Source organism: Netta rufina (genome assembly GCF_964035555.1).
Source record: "Netta rufina genome assembly, chromosome: 1".
Taxonomy (NCBI): domain Eukaryota; kingdom Metazoa; phylum Chordata; class Aves; order Anseriformes; family Anatidae; genus Netta; species Netta rufina.
This window is the reverse complement of record NC_140123.1, coordinates 81,354,645-81,381,953: the sequence shown is the minus strand read 5'-3', so window position 1 is coordinate 81,381,953 and position 27,309 is coordinate 81,354,645. Positions and strand designations below refer to the sequence as shown.

Below are 27,309 nucleotides of genomic sequence, written 5' to 3'. Positions count from 1 at the left end.
TCAGAGTCTCCTTTGGAAATCCTAACTGTGGGTCTGAATTGTGCCAACCCTTCCTTTTTGTTCCCTGAGGGCAGAGTGCCTGCAGGTATGGTGCTGGTGAGGAAGAGCCGTAGTTCTCCAGTGGCCACCAATTTGTTGGTCAGCTGGCGGGAACATCTGCGGGGAACCACATGCTGAGGTGACATAAGTAAGGACTGAAATGCTTTAATGGTTCAATCTGACTCTTCAGAGAAGAACTGCTAGGATCTGTGGAGTGGCTTCACTGCCCCAAACATGTTCAGTGGGAGTTTCTGCAGTCATCTTTGACTCCCACCGTAGCTAAAGGAGAGAAACAGGCACTTCTGGGCTGCAGTTCTTCTTGTCCTGAAGAAGATTTCTGAATGATCAGGTGAGTGATGCTCTGAAGGTGCTTTTCCCCTCTCTACACTGACTATGAGGGGAATGCAGACTGGCTCATCTGAGGCCAAACACCTCCTTTGTGACTGCCCAAATCACTGATGAGTCTTAGCTTCGTAATGAGCAACATTTCTTGAGGCTAGCAAGACTAATTCTAGACAGCCTGGCTCTTCTGACAGATTTTGGTGCACGGAAGTATTCTGGCTTCTGAATTTGGCACAAGAGGATGTTGAACATTGACCGAAAGAATAAGCTCCCCAACACAGTCTCAGAAATGGCCGTGTTGGTTTTAATTAAATCTTTCATAACAGAAACAAACAAACAAAAAAAAACCCCACAACGAACAACAAACCCACACAACCTCAAGCAAAGACTAGCAAAGTTAAGAGACCGAAAACAAAGCTTCGTCATGGAGAATATTAAGCAATTTCGAAGCTTGGGCATGCTCTGCAGTGAATTACACATTTCCTAACTTCTGCAATTCAGTATTGCAAGAAAAGTTCTCTGAGGATTAGTTCTTTGTTTCCTTCTTTACCTAAACAGTTAACTGAAAGGAAGATATCCACAGTCTGACCTCTTCTGAGTGACAGATGATTTTCTGGTGTTCTTCTTCCAATAATGCAATATTTTCTACTTCACACTTGCGCAGAAACACTAAAGGTGCGTTCTGAGTTTGGATGTGCCCTGTATTATGTCGGCTACATTACTTTTCTTCACACACTGCTTCTCGAAGGTGCACAGGTGTATTCTGCTCTGTCAGAGCCCGAGGGACTCTCTTAGGAGCTGAGTTAAATATAAGCACAGACGTGCTCTGGACAGAATTTTTTCTTTTCTGGATTAGTAGAACTGCATTCTAATTTTAGAGCTGTGCCTTCCCTTCTTTGAAATTTATACTTTTACTTTGAATTTAATTATTTAAAAAAATCTAAGAATATTTTGTAAAGCTTTTGCTTTTGCTTTCCAAGGATTTTTGGAAGAACCCATTTAACAGCAAAGAAAATCCTTAATATGCAACTGAAGGGAAAGAATTGAAAGCTTCAGGTGATGTATCTAATGAATAAAAAAAGCCCAAAACATAAAAAAATAAATGAGAACTGGGGTTCCAATGAATCCCTAGACCTGGCAATATTGCTTACCTACTGTAATTTGTTCTGCTGCTTGTAACTGAAGAGTAGTTTCTCGGGCGATTTAATTTTTGGAACAGATTATTTTAATAATAAGGAATGCATGTCAATTATAAATACAGCCTGAATACTTCATCACAGTGTAGTAAAATTGATAGTTTTAAATGCTAGTTTCTCCCGATTTGCAGAAAGCACTACTGGAGCATGACAAATATGTTCTAGTTCTATTTTTAATGCGTGTACTCTGTACCCGAGGGCAGATGAAAGATGCATTATCAGAGTGCAGCTGTAAAGTAACACCCTGGTGCTGACATGATTAGTGGCTGCAGTGCGTTTGGGTCTGAATGTGACCCTCTTTGGGAGCTGACTGGATGCAATGGGTACTCGTGCAGGGCTGTGGAAGCTCGAGGTGAGCACTGGTCCCTTGGTCTTACCCACGCTGCTGTTTTGGGCGGCCAGCTGGTTTGTGCTGTATCCCCAGGGGCAAATTTGCTGGATGGGAATTGTTGGTGCTGAGGCTGGTATTTGAAATTCAGAGGGCAAAAGGTTACAGGTAAGAACTGAAGCCAAGAACAAAAAGTTTCTGGTTGTTACTAAAGTAAATATTTGTAATAAATATAATTCTTCTATTCCTCGCTTATGTTAACATGCTTTCAAGCTCTGTGTATGTGCCACACGGGTTGCTTTCATCACTGGTTTTCCTCCAGCTACATGTGCTGCTGTTTCTTCTGAGCTGGCTTATTCTGCTGGCTGCTTCTTTGGACTTCAGATTTGAGTACCTGCATGCATGGCTATCCAGAAGGAGCTCATTCCTGCGTCCTTTTAAGCCTCCAGGGGTTCTCCCATCAGTTTGAAGGGAAGCATACTTGTATAAGTCACCTTTGTGATATGTACATGCAAAACAAGTGTACTGGCTTCCTGATCTTCTCCTTTCTCTTCTCTTTCAGAGTGCAATCCAAGGTAGGATTTTGGTAACTTCTATCCATTCTGGTAATATTAAATCTGCCACATTTCTGTTTTTTGTCTTGGGAGTTGAGAGGCTTGAGTTCAAGAGCTGCAGACACTTTAGCAGCATCGGAAGGAGGAGATGCCTTGCTGGGCCACGTGAAAGCTGTGCTGGATGCTCTAGCACATGTCCATAGATTCACTTTTCCTCACACTTTGCTTAACCAAGCTGTTGCCAGGTTTGGCTCTGGAGGTGAGACACGGCCAGCCTCAGTGCTCGTTCCAAATGCAGCAGAGCAGTTCGCAACACTGTCATGGAGGGAAAGGCTCATCTGGAAAGTGAAGGTTTGCAGTTTCTTAGCAACAGCAGGGCTCTGGATTTGCTTGGTCCTCTCTGGGAAGTTACGACAGTTGCCTTTCCTTAGCTGAGGATGCCTTTTCTGCTCAGCTAATAGATAGTTAAAATGACTTCTTCAGCATTCGTGGTATTCAGGTTCACAGAGCAGAATTCAGATTCAGTGAGCAGATGTGAAATTGCTTTCCAGAGCAACTTTTGACAAAGAGAAAGGAAGGAAGAAATGAAAAAGAAAGGTCTGACTTTTATGTTTGCTATTCTGATAGTGTTGATTTTTTTGGAAGGACCCTATTTCAGTCTTTTTTTTTTTTTTTTAACCTTCTATTTTGGTAGATGAGGTGAGCACAATTCATAGGTTTTGGTGCATGGTGCACCCTTCTTGCCATTAGGTCATTTTGCTATGTAAAACCTGTGGCAGACAAAGATAAGGCTGAAGCCACACCTGAGTAAAAGATAAATGGCAGTTTCCTTGTGAGAAGACAGATTAGATGAGTTGCCTTGGCTTTGATAAAGCTACATGTGCCTGAAATTGTCACTTTTTGACAATCCTTTTGCCTTCCTAAGCAAACAGATGAAAAACAGAAGAGTACATTTCAGAATTTTTGCCCTTTGCATGGGTTTTCAAAAGTCCTGCAGTACTCAACAAATCCACTGGAGCTGGCAAAAATGAGATATATTTAAGTTGAGATTTTGCTTTATTTCATAGTCAGAATGGGTGTAGATGGATAATACACCAGAATCAGCATGTAATTTTCTCTGTCTTCTCGTCTCTATCCTGAGATAATTGTCCTTAAATAACTATGTAAAAATATTTGGCCAATCTTAAAGTTGTCTCCTTTCTCAAATTTTTGATTGGTATCATTAAAAATCACCGTAAATCTCACCGTTTTTTTCTTCAGAGATCAATAATGTGAATAGAAATAAAAAATCTTTTTTCCTAAGTGAACATCCAAGGAATCATATTTAATTTCATTCTTAAATTTCCTCTATGGTGAAATACCCCTGGTATGATGCTGTGTTTCCTTTTCTGAAGTAGGAAGTGGGCTGAAACATGTAGGCAGAGCCTAGCCTCAACCGAATTCTTGTGCAAAACTCGATTGCAGTTTATAAGAACAACTTGCCTTCTTGAGGCGCATCGTAAACTATTGCTAAGCTATCGCAATTCATTTAAATTTCAGTTTGCAATGAATATTGCAATTCATGTTTGTGAGTGCTTTAAGGGCAAGAGGTTCCACGGTTGCTGTGTCTTTTGGTCCAGCTTAAGTAGAAGCTGCAAAAGGGTTCCTAGTTTTCAAATACACTTTTAAGCATTTCCAAAATTATTTCTCTTTTAAAACTTTTGTATTTTTTCCTTTAAAGGAACGTGCAGACATGCAGAAAAAACACTTTTTGTATCCTTAAGTTACATTTTTGAGGATGGTTATGGTGATTGTTTTCTCTTGGAGCATTGTTCTTCAGAAGAATAATATGGACAGTTTCTTCCAGTGTGTTTCATGGGTAACACATTTGTTTATTCACTAACTACGAAGGACAGAGATCCAAATCACCAATAATCAATAGCAATCTGAAGGTCCCTAGCTGTTCCCAGGATGCTAGTGAATAATAAGGGGCAGAGTTCTGTATTATTTTCCTCCAGACTTTTTCTGACTTCTTCTTGTTCGGCCTTCTAGATTCCATCAGACTTTCAGCACACTTCAGGCCACTTCTGCACTTTCTCTTGTTTACTGGTTTTCACTGACAAATCCAGAAACTTGGTGACAACGTTATTTTTGTTGTTGCTAGCAATGCCATAAATCCTACAACACTCATGTGAAGATTTGTGAGCTGCTTAGATCATTAAATTATATAATGCCTTCAGGTGCCATCCAGACAGAAGTTGAAACCAGAGGATTTAATTCTCTATAATAATGTTTTGCCTGTTGGGTAATTTATTAGTTCCACAGTCTACTGGTTTACCACACGTAATGATCTCTAATCTTCATTTCAGTTGTCGTAGTTATTTCTGGTTCCAGTCTGGTCTCTTAAGACACGCTAGTGTTGAAATATATGAAATGTAATGTAAGAAATAATTTATGTGCCGTCTGCTGCAGCAGTGCAGAGACCTAATCAAGATTGTACTAGTAATCCTGATGAATTGCTTTAATGCACTATAAAATACACATTAATGTATTTGCTTTACAATAGAGGCAAAGCCTTAGACAAATAAACTGCAATCAGCTTCTTAATAAAGCAAGGCCAGTTTTTAGGTTCTTAACAAGAAAACTGTTTTCAGAGTGAAAATAGTTTTACATGCAACAAGAGAACTGAAAGGACAGAAGCTGAAAAGATCTCTTATGCTGAAGAAGAAATGAGGAAGGACATGTTTTCATGTGGATGCTCTTGAAAATGTGAATTTCTGCTGCAGAAATGAAGCAAAGGGTTTAAATGATTTGTTCCAAAATTGGGGTCATCCAAAATTGGTTCTGTGTAACATTAAACATATCCTAACCCCTCCCACGCCTTGTGATGGATAGGTTGTAAAGATTGTTGTCGTTTTCTTAGAAGTCTACCTTTACAGAAGCGTTGTACCTTCCCCTACTCTCTGCCCTTCTGTTATTGCATAATTATTGCATAAAGTTCATCATTTGTTGAAAGATTTGTTCAAATTTGGCATTAGCTCTTGCTTCACACTTGTTTGTAATGAAGGAAATGAAGGAGGTCAAACCTATATTTGGAAGGAGAAGCCTGGAAGTATGTTTTGTTGTTTTTTTTTTTTTGTTTGTTTGTTTGTTTTGTTTTGTTTTGGGCAGGCTCTCCTGACATGGAGGATGGGAGTTGAGGACGAAGTGTGATTGACTTATGTTTCCGTTCATAAATCAAGCTTTGCTAAGCAGGTATCACTGTTGTAGTTTTCTTTTATGTATTTCCTGAACTCTGTAAATAAGGAAATCATCTCTTTGCAACCACACTATGTGGTTGTAGCATAGGGCCCCGTGTTTCAAGAACTGTAGATGAAAAATTCTAGCATCAACCATATGCAAAATGCACGACAACTGGAAGAGCAGTATTTGCTCTAAGATGTTATTGGCATTGTTCATTGAGTGATTCACAAACTGCCTACATGAGGAAGAGAGATGTAGCCCTGAAAGCAACTGTCCTGGGGAGTGTGTTTCGACCCAGTGATCAGTGGTGCTGAATACCATACTAGCAGCACCTCAGTACACTGGGGGGTTCAACAGGGCACAGTGCTGGGTCCTGCACTTGGGGCATAACAACCCCATGCAATGCTACGGGCTGGGGGAAGAGTGGCTGGAGAGCTGCCCGGTGGAAAGGATCCTGAGGGTATTGGTTAATAGTTGGCTGAACGTGAGCCAGCAGTGTGCTCTGTGCTCAGGTGGCTAAGAAGGCCAACAGCATCCTGGCTTCTGTCAGAACCAGTGTGGCCAGCAGGGCTAGGGAAAACATGATTGTCCCCCTGTACTCGGCTCTGGTGAGGCCGCACCTGAAATACTGTGTTCAGCTTTGGGCCTCTTGGTACAAGAAGGACATTGGGGCCCTGGAGAGTGTCCAGAGCAGGGCTACAAAGCTGGTGAAGGGCCTGGAGCACAAGTCCCGTGAGGAGCGGCTGAGGGAACTGGGGTTGTTTAGCCTGGGGAAGAGGAGGATCAGGGAAGACCTTATTGCTCTCTGCAGCTACGTTAAAGGAGGCTATAGTGAGGTGGGAGATCGGTCTCTTCTCCCAAGCATGAAGTGATAAAACAAGGGGAAATAGCCTCAAGTTGTGCCAGGGGAGGTTTAGGTTGGATATTAGGAAAAAGTTTTTCCTGGAATGGAACAGGCTGCCCAGGGAAGTGGTGGAGTCACCATCCCTGGGGGTCTTCAAAACACATGTAGATGTAGAGCTTAGCAAAGTGGTTTAAGGATGGACTTGGCAGTGCTAGGTTAAAAGTTGGACTAGATGATCCTAGAGGTCTTTTCTGACCTAAATGATTCTATCATTCTTTAGTAAGAATTGGTCGTCAGTCATTTTGTTCTCCACCCAAATTCGCATTCACTTGCTGGGCTCACCAGACTCCAGTGATGTTTCACTGGCACCCGATGAAGCTGTTTAAGTAGTTACAAGCAGTCTTGCTTCCTGATGCTCCTGCTGGAGAAGGCCGTGGAGGCCTCCCTGGGAATGCAGGGTCTCAGCCTCCAGATCTTCTGGTGCTCTGCTTCACTCTGCTGGCGTTGGCTTCTGTCTCATCCCTGGATTCCCATGGTCAGACTGGATCCATTCAACTATCTTACCGGAGGTTTTTTTTCCACTTGAACGTATATTTTTGTGATACCGTCTTCATCTCCTCTGCTGGTCTTCAGTTTGTTTTATTTTATTTTACCTTATTCATAGTTGTGTTCACGAGATGTGAATAAACAAGGAAAAAATCATTCTTATTCATCACCTTTGATCTGTGTGAATGAATATGTAAGTGGTGAATAATTCCCCCTTTTTAAGGCAGATGCTTCTGTTCTTATGTCCATTTAATGTGGTTCAGTGCTGCTTGCGTTGTTACCTAGCAGCAGTCAATAGATGACAAATTTCAGTTGTAGACTACTATTTGTGCAGCAATGAACTGCGTACAGCCTTGTTGCAATAAACTCTGTTACGGATCATTGCTCACATTGTATTGTAAAATGCAATATCTGTGTGCTACACAAGCACATTGTCTAAATTCTCTCACCAGGAAGGCAGTTTTGATTTCACAGCACTCTAGTTCCACAAAAACAGTTTATGTAGGCATTAAAGCCAGTACAATATCTTAGACTTCTTCTTTTTTTTTTTTTTTTTTCCTTAGATGTAGTTTGATTCTGGGTCTGCTTGTTCCTTCATCTTAATGTTTTCTTTTATAGATCACTTACATTTTCCAAAATGATTAAATGATTTTATAATGTTGAGGGTGGGGATAATCTAGATTTGGATGTAGGTATGGAGCTAGGGTTTACTCTTTCATGCCCTCACAGTTAGTTTCACCCTACGGTATGCAGTATACTAAGAATTATATTCATGCTGTAGAAAGGCACTAGAAAGGGGAATCAGTAGGTGGTGCAGAATCTGAGATTCACCAGGGGTAAGGGAACTTTCTCACGTAGCCGTGATTTATTTATTTTTTTTTTTTTCCTAGCTCTTGACTGGCAATGTTTTGGTTTTGAGGCACATCACTTTCTGTGGACTGCAGATAAAACACCCAGGTGGAGTTCTACAGGAACGTGCATTCATTGCAGGCTTCATCAAGAGCTTGCATGCTGAGTGTGGGGCATTGATTCTCGTGATGGGTAGCCTCGGTGAAGCCCAGGTCAACTGGCTGCTGTTTGAATCTCACTCATCAGTCCTGCTTTTGGATTTCTTGTTTATTAGTGGCTCACCCTTCGCTGTTGTTCCCCGCAGATACAGGAGCTGTCTGTTAGCAACTTCAGAGATGCAGGATTTAATGGCCAGCTGCACTGAGTCTCTGGAATCTGTTTTGAACCTCAGGCTGCCCTGTGGTTTGAATGCCAAGGCTCTGGTCTAATGAATACTTTGGATTTAAGTTCATCCATCTGTCCCGCAGCAGTGAAAGCAGACAGTCATAGAGATACAGACCTTTGGAAAGCTTTAAACCACAGCTTTCTTAGCTAGCATAGAAATACAAGGATCAAGGGGGAAACTCAAGGTAAATGTCCTCTTTTCCAGTTACCTCTTCTCTCTGTACTGGCCTTTAGGCTTGTATCTGAACCAATTGGTGAGTTCCAGATCCATATCCTGTGCCTTGTCTCCTCTGCATAGCATGGGATATTTTTCCTTAGTTCTCTGCATAAGTTGTCTTCCATTGACATAACTTTTCACTTCCATTTGTGACTACCGTGCTACCCAAGAGATGTGCAAGTCTTGTTCAGGCTGCCTGTGTTGAATCCCTTCATTCCAGCCTCCCCCTACCCTGGCTTGAACTCCATAATGCGTGTAGCTTTTAAGAGTCAACTTTCACAAGCTTTTTCTTTTTCCACAGGTTAGGAATTTCCTGTACTCCAAACATCAGCATCATAAGATAAACTCTGTCTTGCATTTTTCCCAAATTTTCAGCCGCACTATTCTCCTCAGAGGTTCCTCCTGAAGGTTCAAAGCCCTCCAGCTTACTGGGTGTTCTGGGTGTCAGGCCTAGCTCAGTGCAAACGTAGACCTCCTTCTTCGCCTGCAGTATCCCTGATGCAGTGACCTCAAACTGTGAATTCATATACTGTGCCTCATAGTTACTGTAAAACTGTGATCGTTTCCTGGACATGGTATCTTAAATGAGTTGTAAAATTTACTTGTGCCATGAGAAAATGATCCTTATTTGAGCGTATTGATTTTGGCTGTTGAAATTTCTGTGTAGTTTCAAGATTTATTTTAACTTCTTTGTAAGAATAAAGTGGATTTTAAGACTATTAGCACTTTTTCTCCTCCTTCTCTCATTTCAGATGTTGCTGTTGTGGATATGAGTGATATTTCCAAGCAACCATCACTGTTCTACCACCTTGGTGTGCGTGAAAGCTTTGACATGGCAAATAATGTTATACTCTACCATGACACAGATGCTGACACTGCTCAGTCTCTCAAAGTAAGCTTCTCACTTCAAAATCTGCTTCATTTCAGAAACACCTTTAACTACCCTATCCTGCAAACATTTGTGTTTGTTTGTTTTTTCTGAAACTTTGACTGAGTGTGATTTCCTGGTGGCTATGTAACAGAATCATGTTAAGAATAATAGCTACTATCCACAAGCGAAAACCAACAGTGATTAGAACAGTATAAAAGCTTGTTTATCAGTATAGATCCTTAGTGTTGTACTGAATTTGCTTCACACGGTTAGATTTGGAAGTGAGGTCTAATTTGTCCTTCCACTTCATCTTCTTTTAATTAGAGTACATGTTTAAAAAAAAAAAAAAGTTATGCACTGTATAATAATGACACTTGAACAAGGAATGTATTGCAACCTACTCCTACTATCGACTCTCTCCTCACAGATAAGGTTAGTATCTCCTAGGTTCTGAGTAGCTAGGACTACAGGAATCTTTTTATTGCTCTGTGATGAAGATAAACAGATCCTCATCAAATCTTTTTATAGGCCTCTCCATTCACTTTTATAGTAGGATAATACATGCTATACACTTAAGTCCTGTAATTGCTGCTCTGACTGGAAGTCCTGTGTCATGGATTTTTCTGTCTTTCACAACCTAGATTTTCTTTGGTTTTGGACGACATTTAGACGACTCTTCTTTGTGTTATTACCTACTGATTCTTTTAATATCATTTTCTTGCTACCTTCTGTAAGTGCAGTGTTTTTCGTGCTTTGTGTTTTTTTTGTTGTTGTTTTTTTCTTATTTATTCCCCTATGTTTTTCATTCCACTGGGTCTCCAAAATTCTCTTTGGAATTCTCCAACCTCTCCTGATGCCATAAGAATATTAAGTTTAATGTTAATGTTGTATGAGTCTTCTTGTTTCTTCCCCCAAAAGCTGTGTTCTGTCACAGTTTTTTTCCTTTTTTCTTCTGCTTTCAATGTCATGGATTTTACTCTGCTGTGTCTAGTACCCCATACTTCCTTTCTGCAAGTGGTGGTCCACATGTACATTCCCTTTCTGTGTGACCTGGATTCTCAAGAACTCGGAGATGGAGCCTCTTTCACCCCGCGCTCAAAGAAATAAAAGAGAGAAGTGCTAAGGCACACTTGCATGCCTTCCATTCCTCTGTCTAACTGGAGTGGGCAGGCATACAACTTTTCATCTTGCAGTGGTAATATACCTGACTACAAAGAGGTCTTTTGTTTTTATTTTTCATTCATTTTATCTTTTTTTTTAAAGCTGTCTCTCAGATGTTCTAATCAGTTTGGTTCTCCCCAGCATGTGCCAAAGTTTGGAAAGCACAGGCTAGTCATCTTTGTCATCATTGATATGTCTCTGCCTAGTGAGGACCTCTGTGGATGGCTTTGATTTCTGCAGTTTGTGCAGAAGCATATGCAAGCATGTGCTCCATAGCTGGAGTGATGAATGACCTCCAGTCACATCTGTCCATTAGCCAGCTATTCAGATTGTTCACTGCCAGAACTTGCAAGTCCTTGTCGTATCAGTTCTGGGGCTTTTCTTCTAAGTGTGTAAAGCCCAAGGACAACTCTGGGGACCTGGGAACACTGAAGCATGACTGGATCACATAGAGCTAGAAAAGCTATTATCTGCCTTCTCTCTTCTGCTAGAAGCTCTGTTAGTGCCACTGAGGTCCCGCTTAACCTTTTCCTTACTTTGTGGTTGGTTATGTAACCTCCTTGGCTGACATAGTAAGATGTGCCTGTGGGTCAGAAGTCTTGATTTAAGTTGCTGTAAATAAGTTGAAGAGATCATCTGGATTGACCACTAGAGCAGTTGAAGCAGGACACTGCCATATAGTTCAGTCCTACTGTGATGTCCTTGATACCTCTTCTGCAATTGAGAACAAGCTCACAGTTAGATACCATTCAAATATACTAGTGCACCTTTCTTCTTAGGAATACTTCAGAAGGTAGGCAGGGATTGTTCTTGGGATCTTTCAGTGAAGAATATTTCATGATCTTGTGACGTGTTTCATGGTTTAGGTGCTGGATAATTCTCAGAAGCATTCATCTCTACCCCAGTGAGAAAATAATTTATCAGCAGTAAATAAAGCTTTTCTGGGGATGCTTGTTTAGCTAGGTGGACATGTTTATTTTTAGACATGTCATATTTCAGATGTCTAAACTTTCCATCATTTTTATTCCGACGTATTTTATTGGCCTGAAGAGTTTGAATTAATCAGTAATTCTGTTTAGGTATAGGAAGCCTAGTATGTATTGTTGACTGTCTGCTGGTTCTTTATTGCTGACTATTTTGGTCATTTTTTTTTTCTCTTGCCTTCAGGAATTTATTACTTTACTTAGATCTAGGTTGCTGTATATGCCTCTTAAGAGTGGCTAGCCTAATTATTATAAAGGCAGTATTCCTGCTATTACTCCTACTGGGAAGAGCTGTGAGGTTCAGACAGCCTGACTATATAGCTTATTTCATAGAACTATTCCTGAAATTCTCCCAAGAGTTGTCTCTTCAGTTTCACCAATGTCTTTTCCAAAACAGGCTGGTTCCAAACACATTAAAGATATATAGTCTGGATTTCAAGAGGATTACATTTGCAGAATGAAACCTCTTAGATGGTCCCTGGCATTTGGTTTGAGGGCATACATAGGCACTGATGTTACTGTGCAAGTGGATTTCAGGCTGTTGGGTAAGAAGTTACTGAAGCAGAATCATCTTAGGTTGTCAGAGCACATACAATTAAATGACATCAAAAACCTTGCTTAGGAACAAGTCTATATTTTTGTAGAGTGACTTATCTGGAGATCTGTTTATTTCACCAAGTAGTATTCATTGGACATGCACACCATCGCAAAAGGAGGAGAAAGTTACCAGTAACTGGAGATCTTTGAGATCTGGTTTACGTGTCCATTAAATTATCATCTGCCTCATGGTTTCAATATTTCTCTTTAGATTTCAAGATGAGAAGAACTAAGGTGTAGGGGTGTGTTGGGCTGTGCCCATGTAGGTAGGAAAGGGGCCTAGGTATCTTAAGGATACTCTCTTAGAGAAAAAAATCTCCATCTTTGAATGCTTTTGTTTCACAAATGTTCTGTCTGTGACTGGGCACGTGGAGTGCCCAGCTTGAGAAACTCCAGTTAGTGGCAAGTACTAGTTTTCTTCATCTTCTGAACGCTGCTTTAAATAGGTTTCTTTTCTGAATCATTAATTCTTTCCTAACCTGAACTACTGAGACTTCTTTTGACGTTGTTTTGTCTCTTTACTTGGAATTTGCTTTGGCAGAAAATGTGGATTATGCTGTGAAGAACACATTTGTGTGTGTGTATATATGTGTATACCAGTTATTTTTATTGGACATAATAATTTACAATAAAAATGACTAATTGTTTTTATTCTTTTTTTTTTTCTTTTTTCTCCAGGATATGGTATCTCAGAAAAACACAGTAAGTATTAAATCTACATTCATTTTAAAGCAAAATGAACACATTTGAAGCAACTTTAATAACATAACTGCCAAGCATATATATGCTCTACACCATAGAAGGAGGTCTGTTTTCCCTATATACAGTTTAGACTAGTGGAAATCTTGTTGAATTCCTTTCCATAGTAAAGTTGGATTTTAAAATTACCTTTTTTTTTTTAAGTTCCTTTTTAAGTTCTAGAAAGGTGCCAGTAGATATGTTACCCACGCAGGTTCATAGATCAAGAGGCAAACTCAGAATTTCAAAGTCTCTTTCTACTGCTACCACTTTCACTCACTTGTGCAGATGTGTATGAGTGTGTGTGATGCCTTATTAAGGCTGTCTTGTATATCAAACAGATTTGGCTACTGTGTACCCGTCCTCTTCCTCCCAAATTCACAGATTTTGCTGGGGAATGCAAAAGCTTATTTCCCAAATTAAAATTATTCTTATTCTTACTTTTAATACAAGTAAAACCAAACAAGTAAGTAAACCTCAACCAAGATAAAGTTTCGTAGTTATTTTAGGCTTATTATAATGTACCACAATATCCTACACAGTTGTGATGTGAAGTGTCAAAAACACATATCAGAGGTTATTTTCATTAAACACTGTACACTGTTATGCTGAGGACTATTGAATTTGCAAAAATATTGGAATTAGATTTATTTCATTCTGTTTTCCCTACATTTGCCATACACTTTAATTCTCTTTTAAATAAAATAGACCCGGATTAAAATAATAAAATATTCTTAGATTTTGCTAAACTAATCATTTAAAGGGAACTGAAGAGAGAATGCATTAGTTACAGCAGTTTATTTTGAGTTGCTGTTTATAGTTGACCACAGCACTGTATGTAGGCTAAAGATAGATCAGGTTGAGCACTTGGGTAAGTCCAGGTCATTTTCCCATCTGTCATGGTGATCTCTGATCTAGTTTCACTGTGTGGTGGGGACTGCATTTTCAGGTCCACAGCTCTGTCAAAAGGGGCCTCAGAACAACTGCACGTTTGCTTGTGAATAATGCTGTTGACCACCTTCTGGCCACAACTGGTGGGTAATCAAAATGTCACAAGTATTTGCTTTCCCCTCCAAAAGGGAGAATTGTGACAGAGCCACTTGGTGGTTGCTCCAGAGATGGAGTAAAGGCAGAGGACGGTGACAAGTTCAGCCTAGCACCATCAGATTAGCAGCCTGCAATCTTTTCTTTTGGCTGATTCTCTCTCCCACAGAGGGAGTTATGACCTCCTTCACCTCCATGTGGAAGGAAAGAAACGATAAGTATGGAAACATGTTTTCTGGAAAGAAAAAAAAAAAAAGGAACAGAGCAGGGAGGAATCATGAAACTGGAATCCTGATTTCTCCTCTAAAAAGAGTTTATTAAAGAAAAAAATAGAATAAAACTCAAAGGAAAAAATAATTGACTTTAAACACCTGGTATCAATTCTCTTATTTGAGGTTATTCATATTCTCTTTTATTAGATAGTAAATTATATTGTAATATGCTCCCATATTACATTCTTTTGCCATTTTTTTTATCAGAAATTGTGACAAACTAATTAGCAAGCTAAATAATTAATAGGTTAAAACTTATAAAAATATAAAGTTGGAATTGAGTTCAAATAGATAACTGCTTTCCACTCATCCCAGATCCAGTGAGGTGTCATGACAGCTGTGCAGTTTGCTACAGTCCCAGTACCGTGCCACTGCTTCATTGCTGGATTAAATATATTACAACCATACAGACAATGTTTTGTTGGAAGGTCATTGTGAATGAGGGTTGCAGTATTAGTTATATAGCTACCAAAACAGTGTGAATTTGCTGTGTCCAATGAAGGAAATAGTCATATAACCACTTCAGTTTAAATTGTCAGTGTTACTTATCAACTGTTAATACACTGTACTAGGATTTTGTCTTTTCCTTTCTCTTTTCCTGACTGAAGCAATCTTTGTATTGGTATGCCTCTGTTGTAGTGTGAAATAGCAGAAAGAGCTTAAATGCACTCTTTTTTAGGGTGTGGAGGTATGTTGGAAGGAGGACAGATACTTAATCTGCTAAGCCTTCCTCCAACCCAGAGGTAGCCACAGCTTTCTCTATGAAGGGAAATCCTCTCCTCTTCTTATGAGCCCTGCGTCCACACATCTGTGCGTACAAGGGAAGGGACAACTGGGATTGCTACCAGACATTGCACCATTCTTCCAGCAGCATGAGTGAAACTTTCTGCACAGGGTATTGTAGTTAGGAGCTTTCTCTGAGGTTTCCTTGTCCTCACCTTTGCAACTTATCCTGCAAATCTCAAATCAAGTACAAAGGTGCAAAAAAAAAAAAAGATCACACTTTGGAACTGATATAGAACCATATTAAAGATGCAGAGACGATGAATGGGTAGTGTCTATCTACAGGTGATTTTCTTTTTGTGCATTACTTATAACAAGGAATTAATATTTCCCTGTAAAGAAAGCATTATGCAAATTCATCAAGAAGGAGGAGGCAAGAAACTGAACATAAAGCTAAAAACAATGTGTAGAAAAAAAGGCGAGCAATTAATTTGTCTTGGCTTCAGCACAGCTGGTCTAACAATGAAAATTATAGAATGACATGCTGTGGTGGTGTGAGTTTGGGGGATTTAATAGCTTAATGTCTGAGAAAAAGTGTGAGAGTAGGAGAAGTGGGGATGTAGCTTCCTTCCATCATCCAGGAAAGAGATTTTCAGGTGTAAGATAAGATGGGGAATGTAAGTCAGTGCTACTTGACTCCCACAAACAAATAATTAAAATTCTGTATCAATAATTTATTGCATGCTTGGATACAAAAGGAAAGAATTATTGGCTATGGGAGTTCGGTTCCCAGAGACAGAGCTGCCCTGGTATGAAATTCAAGGTCAGTATTCTCTGTGCCCCATCAGTTAGGTTTCCTTCCATGGAGCTCCTCTGACCTTTGAGGACAACCTTCTGATAATTTTACTTATTGCATATGCACAGCACCCTTGTTTCTGTCAAAGTTATCTTGATAAAATAAATTAAAAACATCCAGTCTGGCAGAACAGTTTGTTTCCTGTATCATTAAGGAAAAATCAAGGATTGAGAGCACGGTGGGTGCTACTGGACTGTAGGGTGCAGGAAAATGCATTTCTCTCTGGAAAGCAAGCTTGTACCTTGGAGTTTCTTTAAATGTCAGACTATTACTGGTTTACTGAAAAAATAAAACTCCAAAGATTTTCAAACACATTAGTTGTTTAAAAAAATCTTTCCCCAAAGCAACATAACACACAAAATCCATGTGAAAGTTATTTTATTTTGGTGCTTGATTTTTTTTTTCTCTCCCTTGATTTTTTTTCTCCCTTGATTTTTTTTTTTTTTTTTCTCTCCATCTACAAAATTTTAAGGAATGGTGCATTAAAATGTCCAAGATGGAGTGAAGGAAAGAATGCACAGGAAGGTTTTTAAATGCTGCTGGAGCAGGAGGCAAAATGTACACTCCTTCTCACAGTAGTTCTAGCATTGATTGCACATAGTTTCAGAAATACATACTTTGATCCATTTAGTTTCTTTGAATGTGAGACTGAAAATGTAAGCTTTATAAGCACTGAAAATAACAGAATTTCCCTCTTTGGAAAACTTATTAAAGCAAGTACAGAATATAAAGAGAGAGAGTTAGTTTTTCTTTAGTTAATAGTATGCCTGGAGAAATTTGAATAACCCTGTTCATTTCTTTTGAGGGAAATATTTAAAGGAAAGTAGGATGGCTATTAAACCAAAAGGTTTATTATTACTTAAGTCTGTGGACCTGAAGAAGTGTTTTCAGAAATTAAAATGGGTTTCGTTTTGTCAAATCCTTATGTAATAAGGAGAGAATGATGCTTTGGCCACGGAGGAGTCATTAGCAAAAATTCTCTTTGATCTCAAGGGAACAGGATTATAATTTATCCTTGCCAGAAGGAATTTCTATATTGAAAAATCACTTTTTATTGTGATTGGCAGAAAGTCTCTTCAGAGCTTCAGTAGCTGTATAAATTAGACTTTCTACTTTTTCAGGTTAATGAATATTTAAGAAAACTAAATAAAAAGGTTTTGGCACTTAGACTCATTTTCTCCAATTTACTAGCCCCAATGGATTGACTAAAGTGTGATATATATTATATGGGTTTAGTAACCTAAAAAAGCACTATCATAAAGCAGCTTTATATTTGTTTATTTTTACAGTATATAAAAGGTTATGTGACTGATCATCTAAAGATATCTTTCTAAAAAAGCCTCTGAGGCAGCAGAAGTATTAAGAGTTTGAAAAGGGCACAGAATGAAAGATAGGAGTAGGAGCGTCTTAAATGCAGACAATCATTATTCCTTTTGGGCGGAAAACAGTAAAAAGGCAAAGGGTAACCCAATAAATATTATTTCTAATATTTCTATCATTAAATATGGCACTGTTTCTATTGACATAATGAAAACTAAGGCTTTTAAAATATATTTATGAATTTTAATGGAAATGTTATTGTCTCAAGGGATGCATATTTGTAGCGACTGAATTATAGTTAATAGGTAACGAATCTGCCACATTCTTGAAAGTAAGACTTTAAAGCATGTTCATAATGACACAGGGAGATGTAAAGACAAATAAGAGAGATAAAGAACTCTTACATTCTTGATGGCAACTTATTGCACTGTTTTCTTGTTCTTGTAAATACGGGCTTGCTATAAATACCTATATTCATTTTCTGTTGTTTCTGTCTTTAATCATTTTTCTATTCATGTGTTGTCTGTTGTTTTGATTCTTTGGCTATTTTGTGGTGGTGTTTTCCTCTATGTTGTTTTATTTCAATTTGGAGTAGGTTGCCAACCACAAAGCTTTCCTTCGGGTTCAAGTACCTCCTGAATACCACAGTGGTAATCTGATAGGCAAAGTATGTATCACTTTCAATCTGATTTCTGTTGAATAAATATGCCATCTCATTACTGTGTTTCTAGGCATTTTTTTTATAAGGATGCTTTTTAAATTATGCTTGGTAGGTTCTTTCTTTCAAAGTAACTGTAATCTTGAAGTACTCATTACTTGCAAGCTAGATCTTGTGCTTGGAGTGTTTGGTTTATGGAAATCTCTCTCATAGTATTTACATAAAAATGCTACATGTGTTCAACTTTTGAACAGGAAGTATTTTTATAAAGCTGATATCTCAGAGTCACCTGTATTACAAGATGGATAGGAATGTGATGGCATAGAAAACTAATGCAGAAACCTTAATTCTTAAGACAACAGTGGATCAAACTCCCTGAATACTCAAAGGGTGTGACTTCTTTGAGTCAATGCAGTTCATTTTCTGTCATCCTATGTGCTTCTCTTCTAACTGCTTTGTGAGTTAGGGTAAGCACTGCTAATTAATACCCCTTGAGGAAGTGGCGAAAAGTAAAGTGACATAAACTGGCATGGCTACAGTGAAATAATTGGGCTATTAGCTGTGCAGGCATAATTCCCTTTCTGAAGATGCAGAGATCTAGTACAATATCTCTGGCACAAAGTGACAGCTTGACCAGAATACCTACAGCAGGACAAGTGAAAAACAAACAAACAACAACAACAAAAAACACACAACTCTTTACATTATTAAGGCCAAATGTTCAGTTTTAACAGCATTAGTGAAATGTTTAGAGAAGTATTTTTAGACAAAAAGATCTCTACATTTGGCCTAAAATGGCCTTTGTAGGCCTAACTCCTTCAGTAAAGGTGTATCTCTGTGCTTAATTCCTGTAGCCATTTTTCTCTGAAAAATAGGTACTTTTCTCAATTTACCAGCAGTTACTTTTATTTCTTTTATGTTCCTAAACCTTGGGCTCTTTTTTTGTTGGATTAAAGTGTTGTGATCAAATACAATATTTTCACTGCTAGTGCACTGGGCTTATGTTATGTGCTGGAAGATGAGCTACTGAGAGTTATTCCTTTTTTTCCAGTCTGTTTTATTTTTAAATTTTAAAAAAATCTTGAGATAATAAAAACGGCTAATAATCCAGAAATAAACCCACTCGGCATACAGTCTTTATAAATTACCAAAGTCATATAATTCTATGAATTATATAATTCTATGTATAGAATAATTATATTCTATATTCTATATAATTCTGTATCTATGAATTATAAAGCATAATTCATAGATAATACATATTTGCAGCTGGAATGGCTATAATTGTTCCTTAACATAAACCTGTGCCACTTATTTGCTATCTTAAAAAGCAGTAGTTGGTGTGTGACAGGACAGCAATTTTCACAGCTTTTGGTATCAGAGATCAGCATCCAGAGCAGATGATCCGAAGAAGTAATGATGGTATTTACTGATGATATTTACAGCCATCTCTAGCCCTTGATAGTTTAAGAAAAATAGATGAACAGAACTGTTTTTTTTTTGTTTTGTTTTGTTTTACATAATGAAGATAAAGAGGACTATTTTTAGAAAGTTCAGTTCTTCCCTCTATATGAAGAGACTTTAGAATTTATTCCATATAAATACTGGACAGAAGAAGGTAAAAATTTGGAGATCGGTGTCTATCAGGGCATACAATGTTTGGTTTTCTTGGTGCTATACCCAATGGCATCTCCATCAGGGGACAGAATATCTTTTCCTTCATGTGCAGCACAAAAATCATACCTTGTCACCTGAATGAACTGGGTATGGACTGCCCTTCCCAAACATGGCAAACTAATTTTTGGAGGTACAGCTGTGCTGGTTGCTCTTCAGACAAGATCACATGCCAAAATACATGCAGGCTTCCTGACTTCTGCACACACAAATATGTTTTTAATTTAACAGATTTCATATCCAAAAAGAGGTAAAAACCTAGGTCAAACAGATGAGATGCTGGCCAAATATGATAAATACGGTGTTTCATATATAAAATTAATATTTTCTAAAAATTGCTTTTCTTTTTCAGGATATAATTGTAGATCTATTTACATCTCAAGATCCATCATACTTCTATTTTTTTTTTTTTTGCCTTTTTATTTTTTTTCCCCACTGCAGGAAGATCTAATTCATTATTACAGGCTTCAAACCAGAATTTATAGACAAGCAGCTTTTGTATTGTGCTGAACTTAGTGTTTATTTGAATAAACCTCAGACTAAATCGTATTAGCATACTGGTCGCTTGGGTTGCAAGTTTCCCAGCTTTTTTAGTGTGAAGTAAAGATATTGCAACAGATAATGATATTGTTGCAACAGAGATACTGTACTGCAAGGCTTGTGGAGAAGGCAAGTAGCTTCATCTTTATCTGTTAGAAATCACTCAAAATTTGAAATCCTTACAGACTCAGATCAGCAACAACATGTCTCTGATACAGGTTTTTTCCTGTCTGTATTTTCAGTAAGTGCACACCTTAATTTGTTATTATTTCCTGTGAACAGCTTATTCAGTGTATTAATGCATATAAAAACACGCCATCCTCATATCTGTTCTTTCAGGCATCTCATCATTCTCCTAGTGTTCATAGTAACTTTAAATGGCTGCTGCTTTACTGCAGGCTTAGATATTACGAAAAATAAAAAGTATGATGTTGTGGTAGGTATTTGATGCCTTGGTATCCCCAAGGTGACAGCAGAAGGATATTGAGTGGTAGCTGATTTCATTAACTGTATCACAGTGACTTCAGGGTTCATGCTTGGTTACTCTGAATGCATTGTTTGGCTGGCTTTTTACTTCTCTATTAAACAGCAGAGAATTATTTTAGCTCAAAATAGAACACTGGTGCTTAGAGTAGTTGTGAAATACTTCTTAGTTGTCTTTTTTTGGGTCTTGCTCAGGAGTTGAAAAATCTGAGCATATTATATTTGAGGTCTGAAAGGCATTTCCCATTTTCTCTCTCATTTCAACGCCTTGATCATATTTTTGCTATTTGTAGCCTATTAAAGACTTTTTTCTCCTTCAGAATTTTGTGTTAAAAGTCTTAGATATATTATGAAACATTTCATAGTGGGTTTATTTTTGTTGTTGTTGTTTTTGTTTTTTGGTGTTTGGTGCCAGCTTGAAGCAGATGTTTTGTAAGCTTTTCTGGATTAAGCATCTCCATAAAGTCCTTACAATGCCTGTGTTTCTGGATTTCTCTCATGGTTTATGGTGAGCTCTGCATCATATCCTTCATAGCACAGAGTAAGCCTAGAGGATGCAAGTACATCTTCCCTGACCTCAAAAATGTGGGACCAGAAGATTAGCTTCTCCTGCCAGGCCCTCTTGAGGTCCATGCATCACATCAAAAAATTGAACAGTTTTATTGGATTGTTCAGATCCAGACCCTTTTTCATTACCCCTGTTAATATTTGTAACTCTTCCACAGAAAACTCCTTGAACTTAAGCTTGCGTTAAACATTGCACCAAGCCTAATCTAGTTGTTTTTTTTTTTTTTTTTTCTGACAGTAAAAGAATTCTATGTATACACAAGCATATTTCCCCTTTGTTTTCTAAACTAGATTTGTTTTTCTTTTAGGCTTCCAGTGGCAATTACTATTTTATTCCGTACATTGTCACACCATGTGCTGACTACTTTTGCTGTGAAAGTGATGCCCAGCGAAGAGCTTCTGAGTATATGCAACCCAGCTGGGACAATATCCTGGGGCCGCTTTGTGTCCCGCTGGTGGACAGGTTTATCAGCCTTCTCAAGGATGTTCATGTTACATCATGGTAATTTTGTAACACACAAACTTCCAGAACCTTTGATATTCTCTTTTTAATGTAATGGAAAGAGATGCAGAATCTCTAGTAGCATTGATTTTTTTGCTGCAGTTAATACAGTGTTAAAAGAGGCTTCTAACTTTATGGCTTTCTGTATCAATGTCCTGCAGCTGTTGCAGTTAACTAGCCATGTTATGTTAGAAAGCAATTTATGGTTACTTTCTGAAATATCAGTAAGCAAAGTCAGTCCACAGGTAAGGTAAACTGCTGCAACGTGAATTAGAGTGCATGAGGTTGTAATAGGAGATAAGATCATAGCCACCTCATAGAACTCAAAGCCAAAGACCATTTTTTTTCTGTTACCAAATAAGTATATATATATAAGGCAGCAATGAAATGTAACCCTTCCATGTTTTGTTATTTGTTTTAATATTAGCCTTCTGATATCACACAATAAATGAGATACTGTTAAGCCACTTGTACAAAGGATTGTTGGAGTTCTGAGTACTGGGGCTGGAGATGAAAGTGTCTCTCTCTGAAGTGCTTTCCATGTACTCTACAGCCCGTTTTTGTTTGTTTTTCTGGAAAAAAATGGGAAAGACTGAGCTTCTTGGTTATCTTTTCCTGTGTCTGAAGCATAAGGTAGCATTGAGGGCTGTCAGATTTCTTCCTCTTTCCCATTGCCACCTTTTGTGCTTTTTGTTCTCCCAGTCCCATTGTTAGGATCTATAGATGGCCCAGCCCACGCTCACCTTGCCATTCTACCTTCATCCACACCCATTTCTGCTGTTCTCTGTGAAGGGGATATTGCTGGCCTGAGGAAACACAGGCTCCCTCCTTCTCCAACACAGTGCTAGAGGGAAGGCTACAGGTAGGCAACACAGGCCCACTTTGAGAAGAGGGACAAGAGGAGAGGCAGAAACTCACTGAAGCTGGCAGCATACAGGCAAGCTGCAGTAGGCGATGCAGGACTCAGGAAATTAGTAGAACAACCAACTTAGTAGTTGGTCTTGGCAGTAATTAATTTTGTTACCATTTAGCATATCTGTCATTATGAAATGGTGCTCTGTGAACGAGCTATCCAAAGCTACCCGTGTATTTTGTCTGACATTTATGACCAAGGCTGTGAGTGATTTCTGTTTGATAATTGTGTTGAAAGCCCTGCAGTAAAGCCATTTTTTTTCCCTCTTCCATTTTCAGGCTAAAGTGCCTGAAAAATTTTCAGGCTAAAGTGCCTGAAAAAGGCTTTAGTACTGGTGCATAATTAGACACTATTGTGGTAGAGCTCTATAAAGAAGAAGAAGTAGCAAGATGACCCCATATTTCTTCCAAAAGCTTGAATAGAATTGAAAAGGTTAAGTGTTAAATCTTCCTCGAGAGTGAGACTTCCATTCCTAAGTCATTTGGATACTTTTAAAAAACATAATTTCAAAAAACACCATCTCCCTTTGGTTTGGTTAACAAAAGGACTAATTATCATTAGCCCGGGTGAAGGCAGTGCTGGATAGAAGCTTGACGTAGGTAATATGTGGTAAATTAGGCCTAACTTCCACTTGACAGTAAAACAACTATTAAAAGCTTTCCAGTAGTATCTACTGTGACCTTGCTGCCTTGCATTATAAAAATCGTATGCATTCAATGTAAGACATAATATTTTGGAGCACTTAATCTTCTTTGCTATGTGTAGGGCTTAGTGTTTAGCAAAGTTGAATACTAGTGATGCTCACTTGTAAACAAAAAAGGCACCGTGGGCACTTGAGGATGTCAGGCACCATCTGCTGACTTTCCAGATATTGACTCTATAAGCTGCTCCAGATAATGTTAGCTCTAAGTAGCCTGTCCAGGTAGTTTATAACTGCCAGACTGATAACATAAATATAAATTTGTATTCTATAAAATATCTGGTGTTGCACTGTGCACTGACATTAGTATAAATAAAGTGTAAAACACCTACTGGGGGATTTAATGGTGTTATGTGTTATATTCATATTAATACATGTTATACATTATATTCATCAAGCTACAATGAAATAAGCTTTTGGTATGTTGTCTTTGTTTTGGTTTCTTTTTTTTTTTTTTTAAATTATCTTTCCTCCTTTGGTTATAAAATCCCGTATCTCCTCTTTACATCACAGTGGTCTCTTGTCTCTGTGTCACTTTATTATTCCAACTGCTGCCTTCTTAAGGATAGAGATACAAAGTGCCACATTTGTCATGGTCAGTAATGGGCCAAAATATGCCGCAGTTTTACTGTGGTAATAAAATTATCTCAAAATCCTGGTAATATATATATATATATATATATATAGCCCCATAGGCTGAGGTAAAGCAAGGTAGAACGTGTGTAATGATTTAACGAAAAATATCAACTTAGATGAAACATTTGAATTAAACTTCATTCTGAGGAAATGGTACTTTTAATTAGAAATTATAGCTTTTATTAGAAATGCAACCACATTTCATGGTTTCCCTCCTCTGCTCAGGGAAGTGGTAGAGTCCCATTTCTTGGAGATATTGGACGTGGCACTAAGCGACATGGTTTAGTGATGGGACTTTGTAGGTCAGGTTGGTGGTTGGCCTTGATGGTCTTAAAGGTCTTTTCCAACTTATATGATTCTATGATTCATAAGCAATCACAGTCTTCTTCCCAAATGTCTCTTTTATTTCTTTAGTGCCTATTATAAAGAAACACTGCTAAATGATATTAGAAAAGCTAGAGAGAAGTATCAAGGAGATGAACTTGCTAAGGAGCTGGCCAGAATTAAGCTTCGAATGGATAATACTGAAGTGCTGACTTCTGATATTGTGATAAACCTGCTTCTTTCTTACCGAGATATACAGGTATGTTTCTAAAGACTAAGAAATATGATTATACCATGGGACTTTGGGTCTTGTTGCATACTTCTTCATCTGTTAAACAGTGATTCAAAGCCGACACTGCATTTCTGCATTAACAGTTTGACTTGATTATTAGGCTACTTAAGGGGCCTTAGACTCTTGTTTTACCTATGAACAAGAGATAATGGTTAGGTGACTTTTAGAGGTCTCCTTGTTTGTTTTCTGTCATTTTTAATCTCCTTAAAAAAAATACCAAAGCAAAATGTTTGCTCTTCTATTCCCCCCACTTCTTCCTCTGCCCCCAAGGTCAAATAAATTCAGAGACTAAGAAAAGACATTTGTTTTGACCACTGTTTTGGTTAGAGGTGCCCAAGTTGAGAATTCTCATTCAAAGAAATCTTAATTTATTTTTTAAATGTAAGTGCACCTTTTCTTGATTTTGTTTTTAAATAAGTTCTGCTTTTGCTAAAACACAGCTAGTCTGTGTATTTGATATCACTTTTAAAATATACTTCAAACCATTAAGCAGAAATGTTTTCTATCTATCTCAGAAGCTAAGTTGGATATTTGGTAAGTATAAATAAGTCATGAGAGCTGTGTGTTGCCCTTTGTTACCCAACTTTCCATTCTGAGGCATGTATTTTCATGCAGCCCTTTATCCAACTTCATTTTGATCATCTCTGGTGAGCATTTTCTTTCTTTTGAAAGGTCTCCTTTGACAAATACAATCATCTTCAAATGCATATTGAACAAACAGATGAAGTAGTGTGAGGCCATCTATGATCTCAGTAAACTGGCCTCTTCAGCAATGTATATGTGCCATTGAATAGAAGAAACAAGGGCTGACGTGGATAGCAAAGTCCCTGTTTATTTTTTACACAGTTTGTAGCTGTAACTGACTTAGGAACAGTCCACCTGAGATATTCTCTAGTCACGATGTGTTAGTGTAGTGATGCTTTCCTCTGATGGAGGTATTCTTCGGCTTCTTTTTTTCTTTCATTTTTATGTATTTATTTTATTTATTTGAATTCCTGCTAGGACTATGATGCTATGGTGAAGCTGGTAGAAACACTTGAAATGCTTCCTACCTGTGATCTGGCTGATCAACACAACATTAAATTTCATTATGCTTTTGCACTGAATCGGTAAGGATAATTTTTTGAGGATGTTTCATTATATTGCTGTTGTTCCACAAGTTTATATTTAAATGTATAGTTCAGACAATAACATCTGTTCCAAAGGCCACCAGAGTAATAGTGAAAAACTCCACTGATACCAGCGGGCTCTTGGCCAGGCTGAGATTGTTTATTCTGAGTCACTGATTATTCTGAACGTCTTGAAAAGTTTAGCATAATAGAGTTATTGGTGAGTTATCAGAGTCATAGGTAGCAAGTAGTGCTTGGTCTGTGAATACATGTTCATGATGCAGCTTCCTTGAAAGGTTGAAAGGCAATCTGGAACTCCAGGCTCTTTGCTGATTTAGCTCTCCTAGATTAAGAAGCACAACGATATATTATTGAACTCTTCTAGATAGCTACAGCTCTCTGTAGTGCCTATGTATGATATTTGCTTCATTTCTAATCAATTTGTATGAAGATTGTATCAGAAAGTAGATATTATACAAATGAGATTAGATGTAATAATGAAAGTAACTGCTTAGATGCAGTTTGCATGTTGTTAAAAGTTGTGACCTGCAATCAAACTTAAAGAAAAGGGAAAAATAAAAAAGGCCACATCAGGATGGGATTAAAACACCAGAGGGATTAAGAATTTAGTTACAGAACTAGGAAAACAGTTGTTGATGGGGAATCCCCAACAGATTTTTTTTTTTCTTGTGGCATTTTTTTAGGAAGTTGGAATAAGTCTGCCATTTACCATTACTGCCATAATACCATTTGCCAGTTTCATCAAACTAAGGAGTAAATACAGAAACATTGCTCAGAAAAATACCAGATATTGCTTCTTCATTTCCGTGCCAAGAAACAGTCTTCATACAGCATTTTATATTATGTGTTCACTACAAAAAGAAGCTCATTTGCATGCAGCCATATGCAAGGTCATACAAATGAACAAAGAATGCAGTACTTGCCAGTTGAAAAGTTCATAGAAGGAAGTGATTTTTGAAAAGTATTTGGTGGTTTGTTAACAGGCTGAGTGATGCACTAGCAAAGTCTTAAGTGATCCTTGAAGAATGCAGTAGTAATACAGAGCATTTAGAGCATACAGCATAGGTGGGACTGATGCTGTGCATAATTCTAATGTCTGTGCTTTTATGACAACTAGCTATAGAGATTTCTTTGAAGGCTGGAGTAAAACCTACTTAAAATGCTTTTGTATATAAAAAGAAAAAGAAAACAGTTCTGAAATGTGAATTGATTACAATGGGAAGTATGTCTGTGATATGAAATTCATCAGATACCTGGCAATGCCCAAATTTCTCAAAGAAAAGAATAACTTGACCCATGTTTGGAACCTTAACCCAAACTTGAATGATGGCAAAGCCTTTTTAATTAGAAGAAGGACAAATTATTAATATTTAGTTCTTGACATCAAATATATGAGTATAATTCTTACATATAACTCAAGTTACATAGTTGGTTTTTTGTTTGTTTGTTTGTTTGATTTTTGTGTGTGTTGTTGTTTGTTTTAAGACTGGAAGCAAACACTGGTTGTCTTGATTCTCCTCCACTCCTGGTATCGTCTACTATTAGATCTTAGCTGATTAACTTTTACCGAGTCTGTTAACTTCTATTCCTGAAGTATATCTTTCAGAAAATTTAGATCTGAATACATGAAGATGGAATTTTGCAGCTTGCTCTGGTATTTATCACATCTAGTGAAAGATACCTTTTTCATTTGGTTGCCTAAAAATAAGAGAAAATGGACTTTTGGTATAAAATTTTTATGTACAACATAAGACAGTATTTTAAAGTAGGAACCAGTGTTTTGCTGCTTCTTATGATGATATAC

At 37.9% G+C, this 27,309-nt stretch overlaps 1 protein-coding gene across 2 annotated transcripts in view; it reads left to right on the top strand.

Annotated features, from left to right (window-relative positions):
* MAP3K15 (mitogen-activated protein kinase kinase kinase 15) overlaps positions 1 to 27,309 on the top strand; it is an 82,445-nt gene that overhangs the window by 15,235 nt on the left and 39,901 nt on the right. The window contains exons 2-7 of one of the 2 annotated variants that reach the window (XM_084284264.1): positions 9,274 to 9,413; positions 12,812 to 12,835; positions 17,682 to 17,753; positions 21,317 to 21,510; positions 24,174 to 24,342; positions 25,378 to 25,484. In XM_084284264.1, the coding sequence (XP_084140390.1) occupies positions 9,274 to 9,413; positions 12,812 to 12,835; positions 17,682 to 17,753; positions 21,317 to 21,510; positions 24,174 to 24,342; positions 25,378 to 25,484 (706 nt within the window). The remainder of the gene's footprint in view (positions 1 to 9,273; positions 9,414 to 12,811; positions 12,836 to 17,681; positions 17,754 to 21,316; positions 21,511 to 24,173; positions 24,343 to 25,377; positions 25,485 to 27,309) is intronic. The other variant, XM_084284265.1, reaches the window with a different exon arrangement.